General features: G+C 43.1%; 2 protein-coding genes across 2 annotated transcripts; both read right to left on the bottom strand.

Annotated features, from left to right (window-relative positions):
- Positions 1-389: 389 nt before the first annotated feature.
- Positions 390-5501, bottom strand: LOC119514062 (CMRF35-like molecule 7). Its single transcript, XM_037809616.1, has 4 exons — positions 5294-5501; positions 2801-3130; positions 1220-1322; positions 390-1055 (listed from the first exon to the last, which is right to left on the bottom strand). The coding sequence occupies exons 1-4, from the start codon at positions 5439-5441 to the stop codon at positions 827-829; spliced, it is 810 nt and encodes a 269-aa protein (XP_037665544.1). The 5' UTR covers positions 5442-5501; the 3' UTR covers positions 390-826.
- A 768-nt stretch (positions 5502-6269) lies between these two features.
- On the bottom strand, positions 6270-18887 carry LOC119514818 (phosphatidylinositol-glycan-specific phospholipase D-like). The gene is given in 2 exon segments (XM_037810536.1): positions 6270-6345; positions 17089-18887. Coding segments are annotated over 2 exon segments (1875 nt in total).
- Positions 18888-22194: the final 3307 nt, after the last annotated feature.

Raw genomic sequence — 22194 nt, 5'->3', positions numbered from 1 at the left:
AGCCCCTGCGGCCCGTGTCATGGGGATATCTACCCTCCTACGGTGGGTCTGTCCCTGCACTCGGTCTGTGCGCTCAGGCCCACAGCCACCACCGTGCACCCCTGAAGGCGACTCCTGGGCGGCTGCTCTCTCTGCCCTAGGGAAGCCCATGGAGTTCATCCTTCAGGGCTGAGGCTTCTCCTGGGGTCGGGGTGTCCCGGTGGGCCTGGTGCCTCTGCCTGTGGGGGAGCGTGGGCCAACTTCCTTTCTCTGGGCTTGCCTGGCAGTTTTATTCAGGTATAATTGGGATAAAATAAACTGCACGTATTTAAAGTCTATAATTTGAAAATTTTCTCTTTTGTTTTCATTATTTTCTTGTTATTTTTTAAATTTCATATTACTTTATTATTTTTTTACATACAGTATAATTTGCTTTGTGCACAGTTCTGTAAGTTTTAATGCATGCATCAATTCATGTAACCACCAGCACAAATTTATAACGCCGTTCCATCACCTCCCCAAAACAGGTCTTTAACTAGGAATTTAATTTTTTTAGTAGCAGGTAGTTGAGCTGGTTAGGTGCACTGTGGTTCCAACATTAGTTCAGTTTTCAAAACCTTTGCATCCTGGGAGCGTGAGAAGGAGTGGAGCCCCAGGTGTGCCTGCTCCCTCCCCCTACCTCAAAGCCAGTGTGTCCAGGGCTCTGGTCTTCCCCAAAGTTCTCAAAGCCTTGAGTATCCTCTTCAGGGTCAGATCCAGGCACACACAGTCTGGGGGTGAACCTGGGGGTTCTAGAATCCCTTTCTAGAGCAGCCTTGTTTCCAGCTTCCAGAGGCTGCTCCTTTGGTTACAAATTGGGACTTCCTGCAACGGGGTCACCACCCAGGGCCAAGCAGAGGGACAGTAAAGAGAGAAAAAATGCAATGACGTGCCCCCCTCGCTCTTTGGATGCAGCTCCACTAGTCGGAGACAACTGTGACCCACCCTCACACTTCCCATTGTCTGCCCGCCGCCCCTGCGGACACTGCCCAGCAGACATGGGATTGTGGCTTCTGGATGAAGTCTTGCTTGGAGACCTGGAAAGGAAAGAAAACAAACAAGAGCTAAAAAAAAAAAAAACCCACAAAAAAAACAGCATCTCGCTCCTTCTTTTCCCTTAGTTCCCCCTTTCCCCCCGAGTGCCCCTAAAGGAAGAGTCCCAGAGCAGAGGGCAGGTCCACCGGGGCCCAGCCCTGCTCACCTGGTCGGGGGTCTGGTGGAAGTCATCCATTTGCTGCTGTTTGACCTCCTGGAGGTTGAAGGCAAGGAAGCCACACTGGACGCCGGGTTTACTGGACTCACCGCTAAACAGACAGAGCAGAGCAGGGCTCAGTGCCTGGCCTGGGGGGCCCCCCATAGTCCACTGCCAGCCCTCTGACTCCCAGGCATTAAGGAGCTTTTCATCCTGGGAGCCCACATCAGTGACTCTGCCTTCCCTTGCACATTTTTTGCGTATCATCCAAAACAGAACATGACTTACTTTATACAGCAATACCATTTTACTATGATGGGAGGCATTTGGGGGGCAAACTATGCCAGCAATTTACAAAGATTCAGTGTAGCCCAGAGTCCTGCATGGACAAGCCACGCGGTTAAGAATGATGTTCCAAGCTTTAAATCTGAGCCTGCCGGCTCTCTGCTGAGTCTCCGCTTGGCTGAAGCAAGCTTTTGGCCACCGGCCCTGAAGCGCTGTGACCCGCTGAGGTGGGTGTTCCCTCCCAGAGCCCCAGCCCGGCAACCCAGGAGGGCTCTGTCTCTTGACCTTCGCCAACTCCCAGCAGCCTGTGTTTTTCCCTTGAGTCCTTCCCTGCCTCTCGCCAGCTTCCTTGTCTCAGCACTTCTGCCTCAGGGAAGACTTGTCTTGTTAAGAGGCTCCCACCCTCCCATTCTCCCAGGCTCTTCCAAACACCCACCCCATCCTTTGTTCTCTGGTTCAGTCAATTTCAGGGACATTCTAAAGCCAGCAGACCTTCCCAATGGCTGCACACATGTACACCAAAGCTTCATAATCTAAACTTTAAAAGACTTTTTCCTATTTCATGAATGGGCCAATGGATAACAGCTACATTACAGAGTGTGTGTATGTGTGTGTGTGTGTGCAAGTGAATGGTTTGCCTGGTGTCCATGGTGGAGACAAGACTTCGTGGGCTGGGGGCTCCAGCCTGAGTCTCTTTCTGGGTCTCTGTCTCCAGGGAGGCCCTGGCACCTCTGAGCCCAGAGTCCCCAGGAAGGCTCTGAGGCAGCCAGAGGAGGATGTGTGGGAGACCTCTTTTCCTCAGTGGGATTTTGGCTTTCCTTCACAAAGGAATGGGCTCAGAGTCCATCAGCCCCTCTTTCACCCTTATATCACCAGAGGTGGGGGAGGAAGAAGAGGATGGGTGACCAGGGAGAAGGAAAACCAGCAAGCTCGTGGTCACTGTGTGTCTGCTCAGCAGCCAAAACAATCAGGACTATGGCTTTCTAGCTCCCCCACCTCCCCTCACACCTGATGAGGCCCTGGTCAGGCTGGGGTTCTGTGAAGGTGACCTGGCACGGAGGACCTCCCTTTCCAAGTCTTTCCCCAGGCAGAGCTAGTCCTGCTTTGCCCTTCCCTCGACCCCCACCCCTGCTGAAAACATTAGAAGACATGGAGATACCCAGACACCAATGCTCTTTCTTTTGTCTTTCCAGATGTGCACGTCATGCCTGGCCAGGCACACTCCTGGCACACCTGCACCCACGTGTTCTGATCACTCTGCTCGTCAGTCCCAGGCCCTCAGAGTCCAGGAGGGAATGTTTCTACCTGGGTCAACGGCCACTTTAACTTGGAATCCACGGTCAGTTCCAAGTCGCTCAATCCCACACCAGTAAGTGTCAGCATCTTTTCCGCTGAGACCCTCCATGGTCACGGTGAACGCGCGGTTTTTGTGGTTGTCCTTGATGGATACGCGGCCCTTCTTCACCTCTTCCTCTGTTCCTGTGGTTATGATGAGGATGTCGCACTCACCCCAATCAGCTCCTTGACACCACCACTTCCTGTAGGGCTCCCAGCCTGGGTCATAGTGACACTGCAGGGTCACGGAGCCCCTCAGTGGGCCGCTTACTGTCTTTGGACCATGGATGGAGAAACAACCTGGAAAAGAGAAACTCAACATAATTTCCTCCTTCCCTGAGCCCAGGAATCCCTCGGGACTGACCAGGAACCTCTAACCTTCCCATTCTGGTTTCATTTCTCAAATACTCACCTCCCATTTGTTCCTTGATCCTCTGAAGTGCTCTTTTTATCATCACCTCTCTTTGGGCTCCTAATGCCCAATCCTGTGGTCTCTGCTTACTCCTCATGCTACCGACCACTGGCCACCTCTCGTTTTGCAAACTCGCTTCCCCTGTCCTGAAGCAACACATCCTTCCCTGCCAGCCAACTGTCCACACTGCAGCTACAGGTTCATTTCTGAGTCACAGATCTGGTCATGTCGACGTCTTGGCCGCCTTCCACTCATGATACCTTACTCCTCTATACCCCTAAAAACTTTCACCTGGTAAACTGGCACATGTAATAAAACTGCATGGAATTAAACTCACAGGCACAAACACACATGCACATGCAAATGAGGACATCTAAAACTGGTGAAATATGAATAAATTGGTGGATTGTGTCCATGTCATTTCCTGGCTCTGCCATTGTACTACAGTTCTCTGAGATGTTACCACTGAGAAAACTGGAGGAAGGTACATGGGATCCCGCTCTATTGTTCCTTATAATTGCAGGTGGACCTGAAATTATCTCAAAAGAATAAGAAAAACAAACAAACAAACAAACAAACAAACAACTCTCTTTGTGTACTCCTTAGTGATTAAGTCTAAATTCCTTGGCACAGAATTGAGTTACTGAAAATCGGGATCAAACATGAATTCCTTTATCAGCTACAGCCTCTTCCTACATCTCGCCCTGTTCTCAACACTGGACTTCTATTTTCCTGACTTTCTCTTGGATTTTTTTTTTAACCTTCAAACTATGGAGGGGACCCCTGCCCATGTGAGATGGCTCGTTTCCAAGCTTTAGGGGATCCCTCTACCAATTCGCAATCAACAAAAGGATTATCTCATTTCTCTTTTTAAATATATCGGTACTATGTGCCCAGGAGAGCAAAACGGATTCCCTTCCATCTCTCTTAATTTCAATGAGCAATGTGTTTTCTAAGTAGATATTGGATAATGTTTCGATAGGGTCTCATCCTGCTTTTGCAATCTCATATCCCACCCGTTACTTCAATGCAGTCCATAAACTACACACATGTGCTTTCACACACACACGGAGAGCCGTATTTTTTCCTGAACACCGTGTTCTCTTTCACTTCCACACCTTGGCACAAGCTGTTGCCTCTGCCTGGAAGGCCGTTCTCTCTTCTCTGATGGAAGGAATCAAATGCTTAATCCTCGTGTCTCAAGGCTCAGCTCAAATGTCTCCTCTTGTAAAAAGATTTCTTTGACTCTGCAGCTTATTCAGCCCCTCCCTGAGGCCTCCAGACTCTTTCTACGTCTTGGTTATTGTGCTTGCTACACTGGACCACGGCTGGTCTTTGGCTCGTCCAGAACAGTCACTCAGGCCGGCTGATGTGTGGGGTTCACTAAATCACCAGAGAGCCTATTATACCCTTGATTTCCTGCGCATCTTCTTCCTGTTCTCCGAGCTCCTTAGAAGAGGGGGTCTTGGCTGTAGCCCCATGTCAAGAACAGTCCTGGAGGCTTTTGAACAAAGCAGATGCTTGAGCCCATCATGCCTGGGTCTGAGCTGGAGCCTGAGCAGCTGTGCTCCTTCAAAGAAAGCTCCTCAGGTGTTCATGCATCTGTCTATCTATCTATCTATCTATCTATCTATCTATCTATCTATCCACCTATGTATTTATTCTAATCTTTATCTGCTGCAAGTCTAGCAATCTATCATCTCCATCCATCTATCATCTATCCATTTCTATCATCCATCTCTCAATCTATCATCTACATTGATCTAATATATCTATCATCTCTCTACCTATCTACCATCTATCTCCCAGGGTTGAGAATCATTCTCCTAGAAAACTGATACCATTTATTTATTTATTTTTATTTCTTTCCCCAAAACTAAGTTACTAACTGTCAGGTAACAAGAATGCATAGATCTTTGGGGAATGAGTGCACGATGAATGAACTGGCCCTTCACTTTCCCTGACACACCTCCTTCCCCCCAGGACAGACCCTCTCAGTCTCCTGCCCCAGCCCTGCAGCCTCCAGTCCCTACAGCCCCAGCCCCACTCACCTGGGAGGCTGAGAAGGAGCAGAGCTGACGGCAGCCACATGGTCCCACGGGCCTGGACTCGCTGCCTGCTGGTCACCGAACGCCAGCTGCCTTCCAGGGACTTGTAACAGAGCCTGAAGGAAAACTGCCTTATATTGGCCTGAATCATTCTATTTTAGTTCCTCTCATCACTTCCTTTAATTGTTTTATTTAATTATTTCCTCATTTCGTAAATCAGGACAAATGGCTGAGTAATCCTTTGGGAGCGCTTGATTGGTGTTAGGATGTGCTTCAAAAATTTGGGGAAGAAGAAGTGTCCAGGCCTGGCAGGATTCCACCTCCTCGTGCCTGTGAAAGGCCTCTAGGGGGCCGTGAGGGAGCAGGGCAGGAAGTGCCACGGGGACCAGGAGAGAGAGCGAGAAGCAGAAGCCCCTTCTGCTGGTCAGCAAGCTGGTAAGGAAGGAAAGTCCCCTTTCCTGGGCAGCCCCGTTTGCCCTAGAGGCTCCCTTCCCCACTGCTTGCTTATCACCCCCTGGCTGGGGCCTGGGGCCACCTCACACCACCCAAACAGACTATTCAAATGACCTTTCCCAGCCTCCCCGCAGGCTTGCAGTTCTCCCACCCTCCTCCCCTGTCCCCCTCCTCTCTCTTGACTGACCCCCCTCCTTCCCCCCTTCCTCACTCCAGGTCCCTGCAGGCTGTCCCTGGGGCTCTTCTCTCCACCCTCCTCTTCAGGGGGTGCCACCCTCACTCCAGGGTCACCTCCTGCAGAAGATATCCCAGGCCTGTCTCCTCCCATCCCAATGCCCCAGCACAGCTCTGGGCTCTCATTTCCAGCCCCTGCGGCCCGTGTCATGGGGATATCTACCCTCCTACGGTGGGTCTGTCCCTGCACTCGGTCTGTGCGCTCAGGCCCACAGCCACCACCGTGTACCCCTGAAGGCGACTCCTGGGCAGCTGCTCTCCCTGCCCCAGGGAAGCCCAAGGAGTTCCTGCTTCAGGGCTGAGGCTTCTCCTGGGGTCGGGGTGTCCCAGTGGGGTCGGGGTGTCCCAGTGAGCCCAGGCGCCTCTGCCTGTAGCAGCAAACCCTTTATGGGAGGAAACAGGCCTGCAGGGGAGCATCAGCCAGCTTCCCTTCTCTGGGCTTGCTTGGCAGTTTTATTCAGTTATAATTGGGACAAAATAAACTGCACTTATTTAACATCTACGATTTGAAAAGTTTCTCTTGTTGATTTCATTATTTTCTTGTAATTTTTTTATTTCATATTATTTTATTTTTTTTTACATACAGTATAATTTGCTTTATCCTTGTGCACAGTTCTATAAGTTTTAACACATGCATCAATTCATGCAATTGCCAGCATAAACTTATAAAACCACTCCATAACCTCTCCAAAACAGGTCTTTAACTAGAAATTTAATTTCTTTAGTAGCAGGTAGTTGAGCTGGTTAGTGCACTGTGGTTCCAATGTTAGTTCAGTTTTCAAAATCTTTGCATCCTGGGAGCCTGAGAAGCAGTGGAGCCCTAGATGTGTCTGCTCCCTGCCCTCCCCTCCATACCCTGTGTGTGCCCAGGGCTGTGATCCTCCCAGAAGTTCTCAAAGCCTTGGTGTTATGGCCCAAGAGGGCTTTTGTAGCCAAAGGACTAAAGAAAGCACCGGACATGTTCTGAGACATAAGCCTTTATTATGGGGCTTACTGACAGGGTGGGAAGTCGAGTCACATTACCCTGAAGTCAGGAGATACTCTGAATGGATTTAGAAGTGCTCTGAATGAGTTCAGAGCACAATGTGGAAATAGTCCGTACTTTGGGGGGCTGAATAAGCTGCTTATAAGGGCTCGACATTCCAATGGGTATGAGAGTATAAGGCAAGGGAGTGGGGTTGGGGGCAAGGAGAGGTCATGCAAGGTAGGGAGGGATTGATTGTAATCAACAGGGAGGAGGGGAGGATTATAGATTATCTTGTAGATAACAGTATCTCAGGGAGTCCCAGGGAGCAGGTAGTTTCGGGTATAGATTACATTTAGAACCTGATATTACAAGGAGAATAGGTGAAACCTTAACTGTCCTAGGTCAAGCAAACTGCTATGTGCAGTTTTCAAGACACTTGGGGGCCAGGGGCTCCCACACTTGGGCATCCTCTTTAGTGTCAGATGTAGGCAAACAGAGTTTGGGGGTGAGCCTGGGAGTTCTAGAATCCCTTTCTAGAGCTGTTTTGCTTTCGGCTTTCAGAGGCCCCCTTCCTGGGCCTTTGGCTACAAAGCTGGGACATCCTGTGACTGGGTCACAGTCCAGGGCCAAGCAGAGGGAGAATAAAGAGAGAAAAAAATGCAGTGATGTGCCCCCCTCTCTCTTTGGGCACAGCTCCACTGGTTGGAGACAACTCCCCACCCTCAGGGTTCTCAGTGTCAGCCACTGTGGGATTGTGGCTTCTGGACAGAGGCTTGCCTGGGGACCAGCAAAGAAAGGGAAAGATAAACAAGCAGAAGTCAAAAGTCAAAAGTCAAAAGTCAAAAAAAAGCATCTTCCCTCTTTTTTCCTTAGTTCCCCCTTTTCCTGACTATCAGTGTGCAGTTTAGGGGTGTGGAGGGCAGCATTTGCATCCAGGAAGGGGGACGTAGGAGGAAACAAAATCCAGAAATTCACCCCTGGATTAATCTTATTCTGAGTTTCATTTTGCTTCCCCAGCTCTTCTGCTGCCATTAGTTTTGCAGAGTCCTTGGAGAGCTGCTCCACATACTCTGTCCGATTTCTGTTGCTTTCAGCAGGGGAGACAAAGCATGGAATGTATCTACTTCATTTCAATGGCAACTGGAAGTCTTCAGCATTGATTTGCCAGAGCAATAAGCTGGAAACAAGCTCAACGGCCTTCAATGTGGGGGTAGTTCCATTACACTGCAGACTTGCAATGGAGTATTAGGCAGTTATTAAAAGAATTAAGTGAATAGGTATGTAGGGAACATATATCATGACTTGGAAAGATTTCTATGGTACATATTTTCAAACTTTTTATTGGAATACAAAATAAATACAGACTCAACAACAGAAAGGCAAACAATGCAATTTAAAAATGGGCAAAAGGAATGGACAGACACTTTTCTGAAGAGGAAATACAAATGGCTCAAAAACATATGAAAAAATGCCCAACTTCACTGGCTATTAGGGAAATGCAAATTAAAACCACAATGAGGTATTATCTCACACCTACCAGAATTATCCAAAAAACAGGAAATTACAAGTGCTGGAGAGGATGTGGGGAAAGAGGCACAGTTACTCATTGTTGGTGGGAATGTAGAATGGTGCAACCACTCTGGAAGACAGTGTGGAGGTTCCTCAGGAAGCCAAGTATAGATCTGCCATATGACCCACCTATTCCATTGCTAGGTATATACTCAGAGGAACTGAAACTTAAGACACAAATAGACACTTGTAAACCGATGTTTATTGCAGCATTTTTCACAATTGCCAAGAGAAGGAAACAGCCCAAATGTCCATCAAAGGACGAGTAGATAAACAAACTGTGGTATATACACATGATGGAATATTATGCAGCTGTAAGACAGAACAAAGACACGGAACATGTAATAATGTGGATGAACCTTGAGGACATTATATTGAGTGAAGTTAGCCAGAAACAACTGTCTCACTAATATGAACAAACATTAATGAACAAACTTTGAGAGTTAAAAGCTGACAATACAGGCTACCAGGAGCTAGAAAGAGGGTAGAGATTGGGCATTTGATGCTGAAGGACTACAGAATGTTTAGCAGGATTGATTGTATAGATCCAGAAATAGATAGCATAATTGTTTGACGGTGGCACAATATTGTAAGTACACTGAACAAAGATGTCTGTGAGTAAAGCTGAAAGAGGTGGGATAGGAGAATGTATGACACTAGAGGTAAAGACAGATGATAAAGACTGGGACTGTATAACTTGACAAAAACTGGAGTGACCAATGACGTTACTAAATGTACAAATATAAAAATGCTTTTACATGTGGGAGAGCAAATGAATGTCAACCATGCAGAGTGTTGAAAAAGGGATGCTATTTGGGAAAAAACATAATCAAAGCAATCTGGAGTCTGTGGTCAACAGTAACATTGTAATATGCTTCTATTAAATGTAACAAAGGCAATATACCAAAGCTAAGTGTATATGAGAGGTGTTTTCTGTCCTTACTATTATATTGTATCGTATGACATGTTATTTTTCTTTTTATCATCTTTTTTATTATTTGTTAAAAACAAAACAAAAACAAACTTTTTTTTTGTACTAATCAATATGTTCAAGTGCTTATTGTGGTGATAAATGTACAACTTTATGATGATACCGTGAACAACTCACTGTACACTGTGGATAAATGTATGGTGTGTGAATATAACTCTATAAAATTATAGGAAAAAATATAAATAGGAATAAAAGTGTTGGAGAAAACATGGACAGAGGGAATTATCTATCGACTGTTGATGAGCAGGCAAAATGGTGTAGCCTTTCTGGAGGTCAGTGTGGTGGTTCCACAAAAAGCTAAGTATGTGGGGACCATAAGGTCCTACAACCTCATTATGGGGTATGTAATTGGAAGACCTGAGAGCAGAGACATGAACGGACATTTGCACACTGGTGTTTATGGAGACAGTATGCATGATTTGCAGTGGGTGGAGGTGGCCTAAGGGTACATAGACTGAGGAACAGAATGGTGAACTGTGGTGTGTGCATACAGTGGAATACTGAGCAACTATGAGAAGGAGTGAAGTTGTGAGGCACGCAATGAGGTGAATGGATCATGTACACAGCATTTTGAGTGAAGTACGCCAGAAATAAAGGCAAACACTATAATGCCTCACCAATATGGATTAACTACAATGTGTAAACTCAGAATTGAATCTCAGAACACAGACTAAGAGGGGAATGATTATTGTAATGGTCCCTAGATTGTAAGCTCTTACAGCAGTCAAATCTATTCCTGAATTGTAATGGCTATCTCCAAACTCTGAGACACTGATCCCTTTGTGTATAACCTGATTGGTCTCTGGAACATTGAGTATCTCTGTGACCCTGAAATTCAGAGCTAGAGCTCGGCAGATATGAATGTCAGTATTAGCGCACACAGCAACTGTTAAAAAAAAAAAAAGAAAAAAAAAAAAAGCTGAAAAAGAGCCCAGACTTCAATTAGTGACATGAATGAAGCAGATCTGGTTAAGACTAGGACAAACCAGGCCAAAGGGTAAAGGTTGAAACTGACTGTGTTTTAAAACTTCAACTTCCATGAGAGACCAAGGGAAGAGATGTTTATTTGGTGCAGGATCTATATTTTCTAAACAATATAATTTCTACAGTCAGTTTGTTCAAACACCACAATTACATGGAACTCTGAATAGGAAATGAGATATGGTAGATTAGTATAGGTTAGAGTGAAATAGTGACACATTTTAAAGTAATTTGGTCAGAGAATAAAAATATATTTTCAGGCCCCCCCTGAGGAGCTGGGGGAAAATGCAGAAGTGTTAGACTTCCTCACCTGGACTGATGCTGATGTTGTCACAAACACTGAGGACTGGAAGTTTGATGTGCTGAGCCCTCTATCATGGGACTTGCCCTTATGAAGCTCATTATTGCAAAGGAGAGGCTGAACTTGCATATAATTGTGACTAAGAGTCTCCCCCTGAATACCTCTTTGTTGCTCAGATGTGGCCCCCTCTCTCTCTCTCTCTAACTAAGCCATCTTGGCAGGTGAACTCACTGCCCTCCCTCCTACGTGGGACCCGACTCCCAGGGGTGTAAATCTCCCTGGCAACGCAGGATATGACTCCCAGGGATGAATCTGGACCCAGCATCATGGGATTGAAAACATCTTATTGACCAAAAGGGGGATGTGAAATGAAACAAAATAAAGTTTCAGTGGCTGAGAGGTTTCAAATGGAGTCGAGAGGTCACTCTGGTGGACATTCTTATGTACTATATAGATAACACCTCTTAGATTTTAATGTACTGGAAGAGCTAGAAGTAAATACCTGAAACTATCAAACTCCAACCCAGTAGTCTGGACTCCTGAAGACGATTGTATAAAATGTAGATTACAAGGGGTGACAGTGTGATTGTGAAAACCCTGCAGACTGCACTTCCTTTATCTAGTGTATGGATGGATGAGTAGAAAAATGGGGACAAAAACCAAATGAAAAATAGGGTGGGATGGGGGGGGATTGCTTGGGTGTTCTTTTTTACTTTTATTTTTTATTCTTATTCTGATTCTTTCTGATGTAAGGAAAATGTTCAAAAATACGTTGGGGTGATGAAGGCTTAACTATATGATGGTACTGTGAACAGTTGATTGTACATCATGGATGATTGTATGGTATGTGAATATATCTCAATAAAACAGAATTTAATTAAAAATAAATAAATAAATTCAGAAAAGTACATGCATCAGAGTGTACAGTTCAATGAATTTGAACATATTCAACCTGCACCCAGATAAACAAACAACACATTACTGCCCCCCTTGAAAGCCCTCTCCAGCTCCCTGACCCTAACAGTGTAAAGGAATTTTGGCATTTCTGGGACTTTATATAAGTGAATTACATAGTTTACACTCTTTTGTGTCTGGCTTCAACTGATAGATGTTGTGTTTGGAAGATTCATCCTTATTGTTGCAATGCAGTTGTAACTTGTTTCTTCTCTTACAACATAGTATTCCATTGTGTAAATATTCCAATTGTTGTTATCCATTCTACAGTTGATGGGCATCGGCCTAGTTTCAGGTTCTGGGTTATTTTGAATGATGTTGCCGTGAACATTTCAATCCACATTTTGTGAACATTTGCGGGCCCTCCTGAGCGGCATTTGAAGGGACCCTCATTTCCTTTATCAGGAAGAACAAGTACAGTGAAGATCAGGCCCAGACCTAATTTTTTTTTTTTTAATCTTCATTTTATTGAGATATATTCACATACCACGCAGTCATACAAAACAAATCGTACATTCGATTGTTCACAGTACCATTACATAGTTGTACATTCATCACCTAAATCAATCCCTGACACCTTCATTAGCACACACACAAAAATAACAAGAATAATAATTAAAGTGAAAAAGAGCAATTGAAGTAAACAAGAACACTGGGTACCTTTGTCTGTTTGTTTCCTTCCCCTATTTTTCTACTCATCCATCCATAAACTAGACAAAGTGGAGTGTGGTCCTTATGGCTTTCCCAATCCCATTGTCACCCCTCATAAGCTACATTTTTATACAATTGTCTTCAAGATTCATGGGTTCTGGGTTGTAGTTTGATAGTTTCAGGTATCCACCACCAGCTACCCCAATTCTTTAGAACCTAAAAAGGGTTGTCTAAAGTGTGCGTAAGAGTGCCCACCAGAGTGACCTCTCGGCTCCTTTTGGAATCTCTCTGCCACTGAAGCTTATTTCATTTCCTTTCACATCCCCCTTTTGACCAAGAAGATGTTCTCCGTCCCACGATGCCAGGTCTACATTCCTCATCGGGAGTCATATTCCACGCTGCCAGGGAGATTCACTCCCCTGGGTGTCTGATCCCACATAGGGGAGAGGGCAGTGATCTCACCTTTCAAGTTGGCTTAGCTAGAGAGAGAGGGCCACATCTGAGCAACAAAGAGGCACTTGGGAGGAGGCTCTTAGGCACAATTATAGGGAGGCCTAGCCTCTCCTTTGCAGCGGCACAATTATAGGGAAGCCTAGCCTCTCCTTTGCAGCAACCATCTACCCAAGGGTAAAACCTATGGTAGAGGGCTCAACCCATCAAACCACCAGTCCCCTATGTCTGTGGTCATGTTAGCAACCATCGAGGTGGGGTAGGCCAATACCCCTGCATTCTCCACAGGCTCCTCAAGGGGGCACTACATATTTTTTTCCTTGTTTTTCTTTTTTTAAATCAACTGTATGAAAAAAAAAATTTAAAAAAAAAAAACATACACTAAAAGAACATTTCAAAGAGACCATAACAAGGGAGTAAGAAAAAGACAACTAACCTAAGATAACTGCTTAACTTCCAACCTGTTCCTACTTTACCCCAAGAAAGTCACCTAATATAGCAACATTTCTGTGAACTTGTTCCTACTATACCCATCAGAAATTAACAGACCATAGTCATTCCTGGGCATCCCCAGAACGTTAAATAGCTTATCTGTTCTTCTTGGATTATTGTTCCCCCTTCCTTAATTGCTCTCTATTGCTAGTTCCCCTGCATTCTACATTATAAACCATTTGTTTTACATTTTTCAAAGTTCACATTAGTGGTAGCATATAATATTTCTCTTTTTGTGCCTGGCTTATTTCGCTCAGCATTATGTCTTCAAGGTTCATCCATGTTGTCATATGTTTCACCAGATCGTTCCTTCTTACTGCCGCGTAGTATTCCATCGTGTGTATATGCCACATTTTCTTTATCCACTCATCTGTTGAAGGACATTTGGGTTGTTTCCATCTCTTGGCAATTGTGAATAATGCTGCTATGAACATTGGCGTGCAGATATCTGTTCGTGTCACTGCTTTCCGATCTTCCGGGTATATACCGAGAAGTGCAATCGCTGGATCGAATGGTAGCTCTATATCTAGTTTTCTAAGGAACTGCCAGACTGACTTCCAGAGTGGCTGAACCATTACACAGTCCCACCAACAATGAATGAGAGTTCCAATTTCTCCACATCCCCTCCAGCATTTGTAGTTTCCTGATTGTTTAATGGCAGCCATTCTAACCGGTGTTAGATGGTATCTCATTGTGGTCTTAATTTGCATCTCTGTAATAGCTAGTGAAGCTGAACATTTTTTCATGTGTTTCTTGGCCATTTGTATTTGCTCTTCAGAGAACTGTCTTTTCATATCTTTTGCCCATTTTATAATTGGGCTGTCTGTACTATTGTCATTGAGTTGTAGGATTTCTTTATATATGCAAGATATCAGTCTTTTGTCAGATACATGGTTTCCAAAAATTTTTCCCATTGAGTTGGCTGCCTCTTTACCTTTTTGAGAAATTCCTTTGAGGTGCAGAAACTTCTAAGCTTGAGGAGTTCCCATTTATCTATTTTTTCTTTTGTTGCTTGTGCTTTGGGTGTAAAGTCCAGGAAGTGGCCGCCTAATACAAGGTCTTGAAGATGTTTTCCTACATTATCTTCTAGGAGTTTTATGGTACTTTCTTTTATATTGAGATCTTTGGTCCATTTTGAGTTAATTTTTGTGTAGGGGGTGAGGTAGGGGTCCTCTTTCATTCTTTTGGATATGGATATCCAACTCTCCCAGCCCCATTTGTTGAAAAGACCATTATGGCTCAGTTCAGTGACTTTGGGGGCCTTATCAAAGATCTGTCGGCCATAGATCTGAGGGTCTATCTCTGAATTCTCAATTCGATTCCATTGATCTATATGTCTATCTTTGTGCCAGTACCATGCTGTTTTGGCAACTGTGGCTTTATAATAAGCTTGTAAGTCCTCCCACTTCGTTTTTCTTTTTTAGAGTGTCTTTAGCAATTCGAGGCATCTTCCCTTTCCAAATAAATTTGATAACTAGCTTTTCCAAGTCTGCAAAGTAGGTTACTGGAATTTTGATTGGGATCGCATTGAATCTGTAGATGAGTTTGGGTAGAATTGACATCTTAATGACATTTAGCCTTCCTATCCATGAACATGGAATATTTTTCCATCTTTTAAGGTCCCCTTCTATTTCTTTTAGTAGAATTATGTAGTTTTCTTTGTATAGGTCTTTTACATCTTTGGTTAAGTTTATTCCTAGGTACTTGATTTTTTTAGTTGCTATTGAAAATGGTATCTTTTTCTTGAGTGTCTCTTCAGTTTGTTCATTTCTAGCATATAGAAACATTACTGACTTATGTGCATTAATCTTGTATCCCGCTACTTTGCTAAATTTGTTTATTAGCTCTAGCAGCTGTATCGTCAATTTCTCAGGGTTTTCTAGATATAAGATCATATCGTCTGCAAACAATGACAGTTTTACTTCTTCTTTTCCAATTTGGATGCCTTTTATTTCTTTGTCTTGCTGGATTGCCCTGGCTAGCACTTCCAGCACAATGTTGAATAACAGTGGTGACAGCGGGCATCCTTGTCTTGTTCCTGATCTTAGAGGGAAGGCTTTCAGTCTCTCACCATTGAGTACTATGCTGGCTGTGGGTTTTTCATATATGCTCTTTATCATATTGAGGAAGTTTCCTTCAATTCCTACCTTTTGAAGTGTTTTCTTTTTTCTTTTTCTTTTTTTTTTTTCCTTTTTATTTATTTTTTTTCTTTATTTTTTTTTCTTTTTTAAATGTCTATTTCTATTATTTCAGTAATATATAACAAAATAATTAGGCAGAACTTTGGTTTACAAGAGTTATATCCTGAGACCTTTACGAATTCCCATATCTTAGAATTCCACAATAACAAGCATTCCTTCCATGATGCTTATACTTGCCGGTTAAGGACCATTATTTTGTAGACCTCAACTTTTTCATTTCTGTAATAAGCACTTATCCCTCGGTTTTCTTTGAGGGAGAGGGCAGATTTTTAAAGCACATGCAAATGTTTCAATAGTTTCTCAAGGATAACTTAAGTGGCAGCAGGAAACAATAGAGCTATTGTGAAACACAGCTGGGCTGCTGTCTCCCTCTTGGCTTATCTCCCTCATGGGCCATGGGAAAGAACCTGTCTCACAGCGCGGTTTCGAACTGTGATGTGAAAAAGCTATGGATTATGTAAGTCACGTCATGTCACAGACTCAGAATTGCAAAATACCCAAAACTTGAAAAACCTATGGATTATATAAGTCATGTCATGTCATGGACTCAGAATTGCAAAATACTCAAAACTTGAAAAGCCTATGGATTATATAAGTCATGTCGTGTCATGGACTCAGAATTGCAAAATACTCAAAACTTGAAAAAACTATGGATTACATAAGTCACGTCATGTCATGGACTCAGAATTGCAAAATACTCAAAACTAGGAATGTTAAACTTATGAATGCCAAGATGATAAGTACAAAAAGTTTGGAAAATTTGGGGGGAAAAGGGGTAAAAAAAGAAAAATAATTTATATATCACTGAATATGGCTACATGTACATATTTTAAACAAAATGGGGATTTTGTGAATAATAAAATGTTCTGCTTTTCATATTTAGGTTATTTCTAAATGTTTTGCTCTATAAATACTGTAATCTATTGTTCTGAATAGTTTTTGAGAACAGAGTGATAATGTGGTCCATACAGGGTCCAAGGGAATAAAGATTTTTAAGGTTCCTGACATATTGCCAAACTTCTTTATTTCAAAGATGTATTTCTTTACATTCTCATCAGCAGTATATGAGTGCCCATCTCAACTCACCCTTGCCATTATTATTGTTTTCATATTGAAAGTACTTCGTAGTTACTAATTAGTGCCTTAAAATCCCCATTTGATATTTAACCTGTTAGTTGTGTACAGTGGGCAGTCTGAACCAAAGATTCTTCTGAGCCAGAGCACTAATGCATGCAGACAGAAGACAGGGTGAGAGGGATGTAGCTGAGGGAACTAGCTCCTTACATTACTGCAACCCAGACCAACAGATCCCAGCCTGGTTTCACAGCACCCCCGGGGGGTTGCTAATTACCTGAAAGTAGATCAGAATTCTCAAATTTATAAATGAAACTCAGTAAAATTCAGTTTTTAATATGTCAGTTTGTACCATACAGCTGTGATTCCCAAACTGTGCCCTGAAGTGCTTCAGTGAACTCACAGGGATGTTGCAGGCACTTTAAATTTTGGAAGGAAACACAAGGACATTTGTTCACAGTTTCTACAGTAGATCCGTACATCATGTTGTTGCAAAGCTGGGTTTCTGGGGGTTGCTTGTCTCCAGAAATGGTAAACCAGCTTTAACAATTTGGCGGGAAATAGCCATACACCCTTCCGAGGCTTAGCTTCTCATCACTTCTGTGGGATAAATGGCCCAGCCTGCCAGCGTTCTTCCAGGTCGGGCTTCCAACCAACAGCAAAGTTCTGTTGTTCATGCTGACGCCGTGCAGGGAGTATCCGAACCAGGCGAAGTCCTCCTCACCTCTCACCAGCTAGTCAGCTGCCTCAACGTCCAGCTTTTCTTTATCGTTCTGGCTGGTGGCAGAATAAAATGCAGCCACAATTCCCCTCTGCTTCCCTCCACCTGGTGCAAAAGGGGAGCCAATCACCAGGTCGGGCTCACGGTCTCCATTCATGTCTATGGCCAAGAGTGCCCAGCCCAGGTTACAGTAGATGTCCTGGCAAGAAATGGTGATATTAGGGGAAGATGGCATTCTTCCTTCTTTAGAACCAAAGTAGATGTACACCTCACCCCTGTACGTGAGCTGCTCGGAGCCCACTGAGGGGGCTCCCACGGCCAGGTCCGCCACGCCATCCTTGTTAAAGTCCAAGACAGCCACGGTAGAACCAAACTGACCTGAGGGCTGGAAGCCCTCCAAGATCCTGTGAGCCTCCTTGTCCAAGTCCAAGTCAACAGGGGGCAGGCCCAGGTCGTTGCCATAAAGGAGGTACACGCGGCCGATCTGAATGTGGCCCAGGCAACTATAGCCCGGTGCACCCACCGCAAGATCACCGTAGCCATCCTGGTTGAGGTCTGCTGAGGCCATTACCCAGCCAAGTCTTGCATAGGGAAATGACAGGAAGTAAGATGATGAGGGGATGGAGACATGCTTTAGTGACTGCTGGGAGCTGCCTGTAAACACTGTCCATATGTTCCGTTTGAAAGCTTGGGTCCAGGAATCCACACTAAAGAACACTCCTCTCTCTGCATAGTTTATATTTCTTTCAATGTCTTCAGTTAGAAATGCAGCTGAATTTCTATGAAGATCATTTTTCTGCACTTTTGAGCCATGGTTATTGTTTTGCTGGCCTCCACATGCTATGAACAGAGGGTTCTCAGGTATGTTGCAGTCACTGGTCCCATTCTCTAACATGAAGCTTGTTAGATGGTAAATCTTAGTGGACCAAAATGCCGTATCATCCAGTCCTCCAAGGAAATACTCTTGGAATTGTTCCACCAAAAACGGGGACTTTGTAGAGTAAGTGGGATAAAGCTTGGAAACAGCTAACAGCTCACCATACATTTCCAAGAACTGAAGATACGAACAGTCAACAATTACATTTTTGGTGATGACTTCTCGACCATAGAGTTTCTTATAAATTCCCAATAGATCTTTGACGGGCACATACCAGTGCCGTGCGAGATAATTAAAATTGAACTCAAACTGGCTCGAAACATCTCCTCCAAAATCACCAGCTGAATGAGCCTCAGAATAGGAGCCATGAAAATCAATAGCTCCCATTGTCCTAAGGAATCCCTGTTCGATACCCAGGCTGTGCCAGCTGACATCTGCCACCATGTGAGAGGTAATTCCAAACAGGAAAGCTACCAATTTCTCTGTGTCCTTCTCCCAGGGAAGGGGATAGTTCTCCCGGATGTAATGAACGCTTGCATTCAGAAATGGAGTCCAGTGTGTGCTCTCGGACACGTCATGGAATTTTCCTCCTTTGCAGATGTCGGGGTAAAAACAATCAGGAAACACGGATCCAGCCTGATATGCATCTTGGTGTTCAAGTAAGAGCTATTTGAATTTCATCTCCTTTCATTTTTTCTGTCCAGCTACTAGAGCCGGATTTCCTACAGCAGTTAAATAGAAAGCTATTTCACCAACGCACAGCCAAACGAGTTGATTTGAGATTTTGTGGCCCTGAAGTGTTTTTATCAAAAACGGATGTTGGATTTTGTCAAATGCTTTTTCAGCATCTATTGAGATGATCATTTGATTTTTCCCTTTCGAATTGTTAATGTGTTGTAATACATTGATTGTTTCTCTTATGTTGAACCATCCTTGCATGCCTGGAATGAACCCCACTTGGTCATGGTGTATGATTTTTTTAATGGGTCTTTGGATTCGATTTGCAAGTATTTTGTTGAGGATTTTTGCATCTATATTCATTAGGGAGATTGGCCGGTAGTTTTCCTTTTTTGTAGCATCTTTGCCTGGTTTTGGTATTAGATTGATGTTAGCTTCATAAAATGAGTTAGGTAGTGTTACATTTTCTTCAATGTTTTGAAAGAGTGTGAGTAAGGTTGGTGTCAGTTCTTTCTTGAAAGTTTGGTAGAATTCCCCTGTGAAGTCATCTGGCCCTGGGCATTTATTTGTGGGGAAGATTTTTGATGACTGATTGGATCTCTTCGCTTGTGATGGGTTGGTTGAGGTCTTCTATTTCTTCTCTGGTCAGTCTAGGTTGTTCATATGTTTCCAGGAAATTGTCCATTTCCTCTACATTATCCAGTTTGTTGCCATACAGTTGTTCATAGTATCCTCTTATAATTTTTTTAATTTCTTCAGGATCTGCAGTTATGTCACCTTTTTCATTCATTATTTTGTTTATATGGGTCTTCTCTCTTTTTGATTTTGTCAGTCTAGCTAGGGGCTTGTCAATCTTGTTGATCTTCTCAAAGAACCAACTTTTGGTGATATTTATCCTCTCTATTGTTTTTTTGTTCTCTATGTCATTTATTTCTGCTTTAATCCTTGTTATTTCTTTTCTTGTACTTGGTTTAGGATTGGTTTGCTGTTCGTTTTCTAGCTTCTTCAGTTGATCCATTAGTTCTTTGATTTTGGCTCTTTCTTCCTTTTTAATATATGCGTTTAATGCTATAAATTTCCCCCCTCAGCACTGCTTTTGCTGCATCCCATAGGTTTTGGTATGTTGTGTTCTCATTTTCATTCGTCTCTATATATTTAGCAATTTCTCTTGCTATTTCTTCTTTAACCCACTGATTGTTTGGGAGTGTGTTGTTTAACCTCCAGGTATTTGTGAATTTTCTAAGTCTCTGATGGTTATTGACTTCTAATTGTATTCCGTTGTGGTCAGAGAATGTGCTTTGAATAATTTCAATCTTTTTAAATTTATTGAGGCTTGTTTTATGTCCCAGCATATGATCTATTCTGGAGAAAGTTCCGTGAGCACTAGAAAAGTATGTGTATCCTGGTTATTTGGGATGTAATGTCCTGTATATGTCTGTTAAATCTAATTAATTTATCAGATTGTTCAGGTTTTCAATTTCCTTATTGGTCTTCTGTCTGGTTGATCTATCTATAGGAGAGAGTGATGTGTTGAAGTCCCCCACAATTATTGTGGAAACATCAATTGCTTCCTTTAGTTTTGCCAGTGTTTCTCTCATGTATTTTGTGGCACCTTGATTGGGTGCATAGACATTTACGATTGTTACTTCTTCTTGTTGAATTGCCCCTTTTATTAGTATGTAGTGGCCTTCTTTGTCTCTGAAAACATCCCTGCATTTAAAGTCTATTTTATCTGAGATTAATATTGCTACACCTGCTTTCTTTTGGCTGTAGCTTGCATGAAATATTTTTTTCCATCCTTTCACTTTCAATTTCTGTGTGTGCCTGTGTCTAAGATGAGTCTTTTGTATGCAACATATTGATGGTTCATTTTTTTTGATCCATTCTGCGAATCTATATCTTTTAATTGGGGAGTTTAATCCATTTACAGTCAACATTGTAACCGTGAAGGCATTTCTTGAATCAGCCATCTTATCCTTTGGTTTATGTTTGTCATATTTTTCCCCTCTCTCTATTAATATCCTTTATCGTACCCATACCAAATCTCTTTAGTACTGAACCTTTCTCCAAGTCTCTCTGTCCTTTCTTTGTTTCTCTGTCTGTAGGGCTCCCTTTAGTATCTCCAGTAGGGCAGGTTTCTTGTTAGCAAATTCTCTCAGCATTTGTTTGTCTGTGAAAAATTTAAGCTGTCCCTCAAATTTGAAGGAGAGCTTTGCTGGATAGAGTATTCTTGGTTGGAAATTTTTCTCACTCAGAATTTAAATATATCGTGCCACTGCCTTCTCACCTCCATGGTGGCTGCTGAGTAGTCACTACTTAGTCTTATGCTGTTTCCTTTGTATGTGGTGAATTGCTTTTCTCTTGCTGCTTTCAGAACTTGCTCCTTCTCTTCCGTGTTTGACAGTGTGATCAGAATATGTCTCGGAATGGGTTTATTTGGATTTATTCTATTTGGAGTTCGCTGAGCATTTATGATTTGTGTATTTATGTTGTTTAGAAGATTTGGGAAGTTTTCCCCAAAAATTTCTTTGAATACTCTTCCTAGACCTTTACCCTTTTCTTCCCCTTTTGGAACACCAATGAGTCTTATATTCAGACGTTTTATATTATCTATCATATCCCTGAGGTCCGTTTCAATTTTTTCAATTTTTTTCCCCATTCTTTCTTTTATGCTTTCATTTTCCATTCTGTCATCTTCCAGGTCACTGATTCGTTGTTCAACTTCCTCTAGTCTTGTACTATGAGTGTCCAGAATCTTTTTAATTTGGTCAACAGTTTCTTTAATTTCCATAAGATCATCCATTTTTTTATTTAGTCTTGCAATGTCTTCTTTATGCTCTTCTAGGGTCTTCTTGATATCCTTTGTATCCCATGCTATGGTCTCATTGTTCACCTTTAGTTCTTTGAGTAGCTGCTCTAGGTGCTGTGTCTCTTCTGATCTTTTGATTTGGGTGCTTGGGCTTGGGTTATCCATATCGTCTGGTTTTTTCATATGCTTTATAATTTTCTGTTGTTTTTGGCCTCTTGGCATTTGCTGAACTTGATAGGGTTCTTCTAGGATTTGTAGACCTATTGAAGTCCTTATCTCTAATTTATCAGATCTACAGCTTCGTGGAGTACACTTTCTCTAACTAACCAGCAGGTGGCGTCCATGAACCACCTGTTCTCCACAAGCCAGTTCTCCCCTGCTTAGCCTTTGTGATGAGTGGGGGAGTGAGCCTTGCGGGGTCCAATTGGTGTACCAAGCTTGTGTGTGTAGTTGGTGTTGCCCGCCCTGTATATGGGGCATGTTTCTGGGTAGTCGGAGTGG

Source organism: Choloepus didactylus, chromosome 18 (genome assembly GCF_015220235.1).
Source record: "Choloepus didactylus isolate mChoDid1 chromosome 18, mChoDid1.pri, whole genome shotgun sequence".
NCBI classification, from domain to species: Eukaryota; Metazoa; Chordata; class Mammalia; order Pilosa; family Megalonychidae; genus Choloepus; species Choloepus didactylus.
The sequence above is the reverse complement of the archived record's forward strand: the minus strand, read 5'-3'. Positions and strand labels throughout refer to the sequence as shown.

Excerpts from the sequence above, each read along its gene's own strand:
- LOC119514062 (XM_037809616.1), bottom strand. The coding sequence starts at position 5,441 with ATGATTCAGGCCAATATAAGGCAGTTTTCCTTCAGGCTCTGTTACAAG. Across the intron at positions 3,131-5,293 it reads GCTCCTTCTCAGCCTCCCAG|GTTGTTTCTCCATCCATGGT; the intron begins GTGAGTGGGGCT and ends TCTCTTTTCCAG. Across the intron at positions 1,056-1,219 it reads TCCACCAGACCCCCGACCAG|GTCTCCAAGCAAGACTTCAT; the intron begins GTGAGCAGGGCT and ends TTTCCTTTCCAG.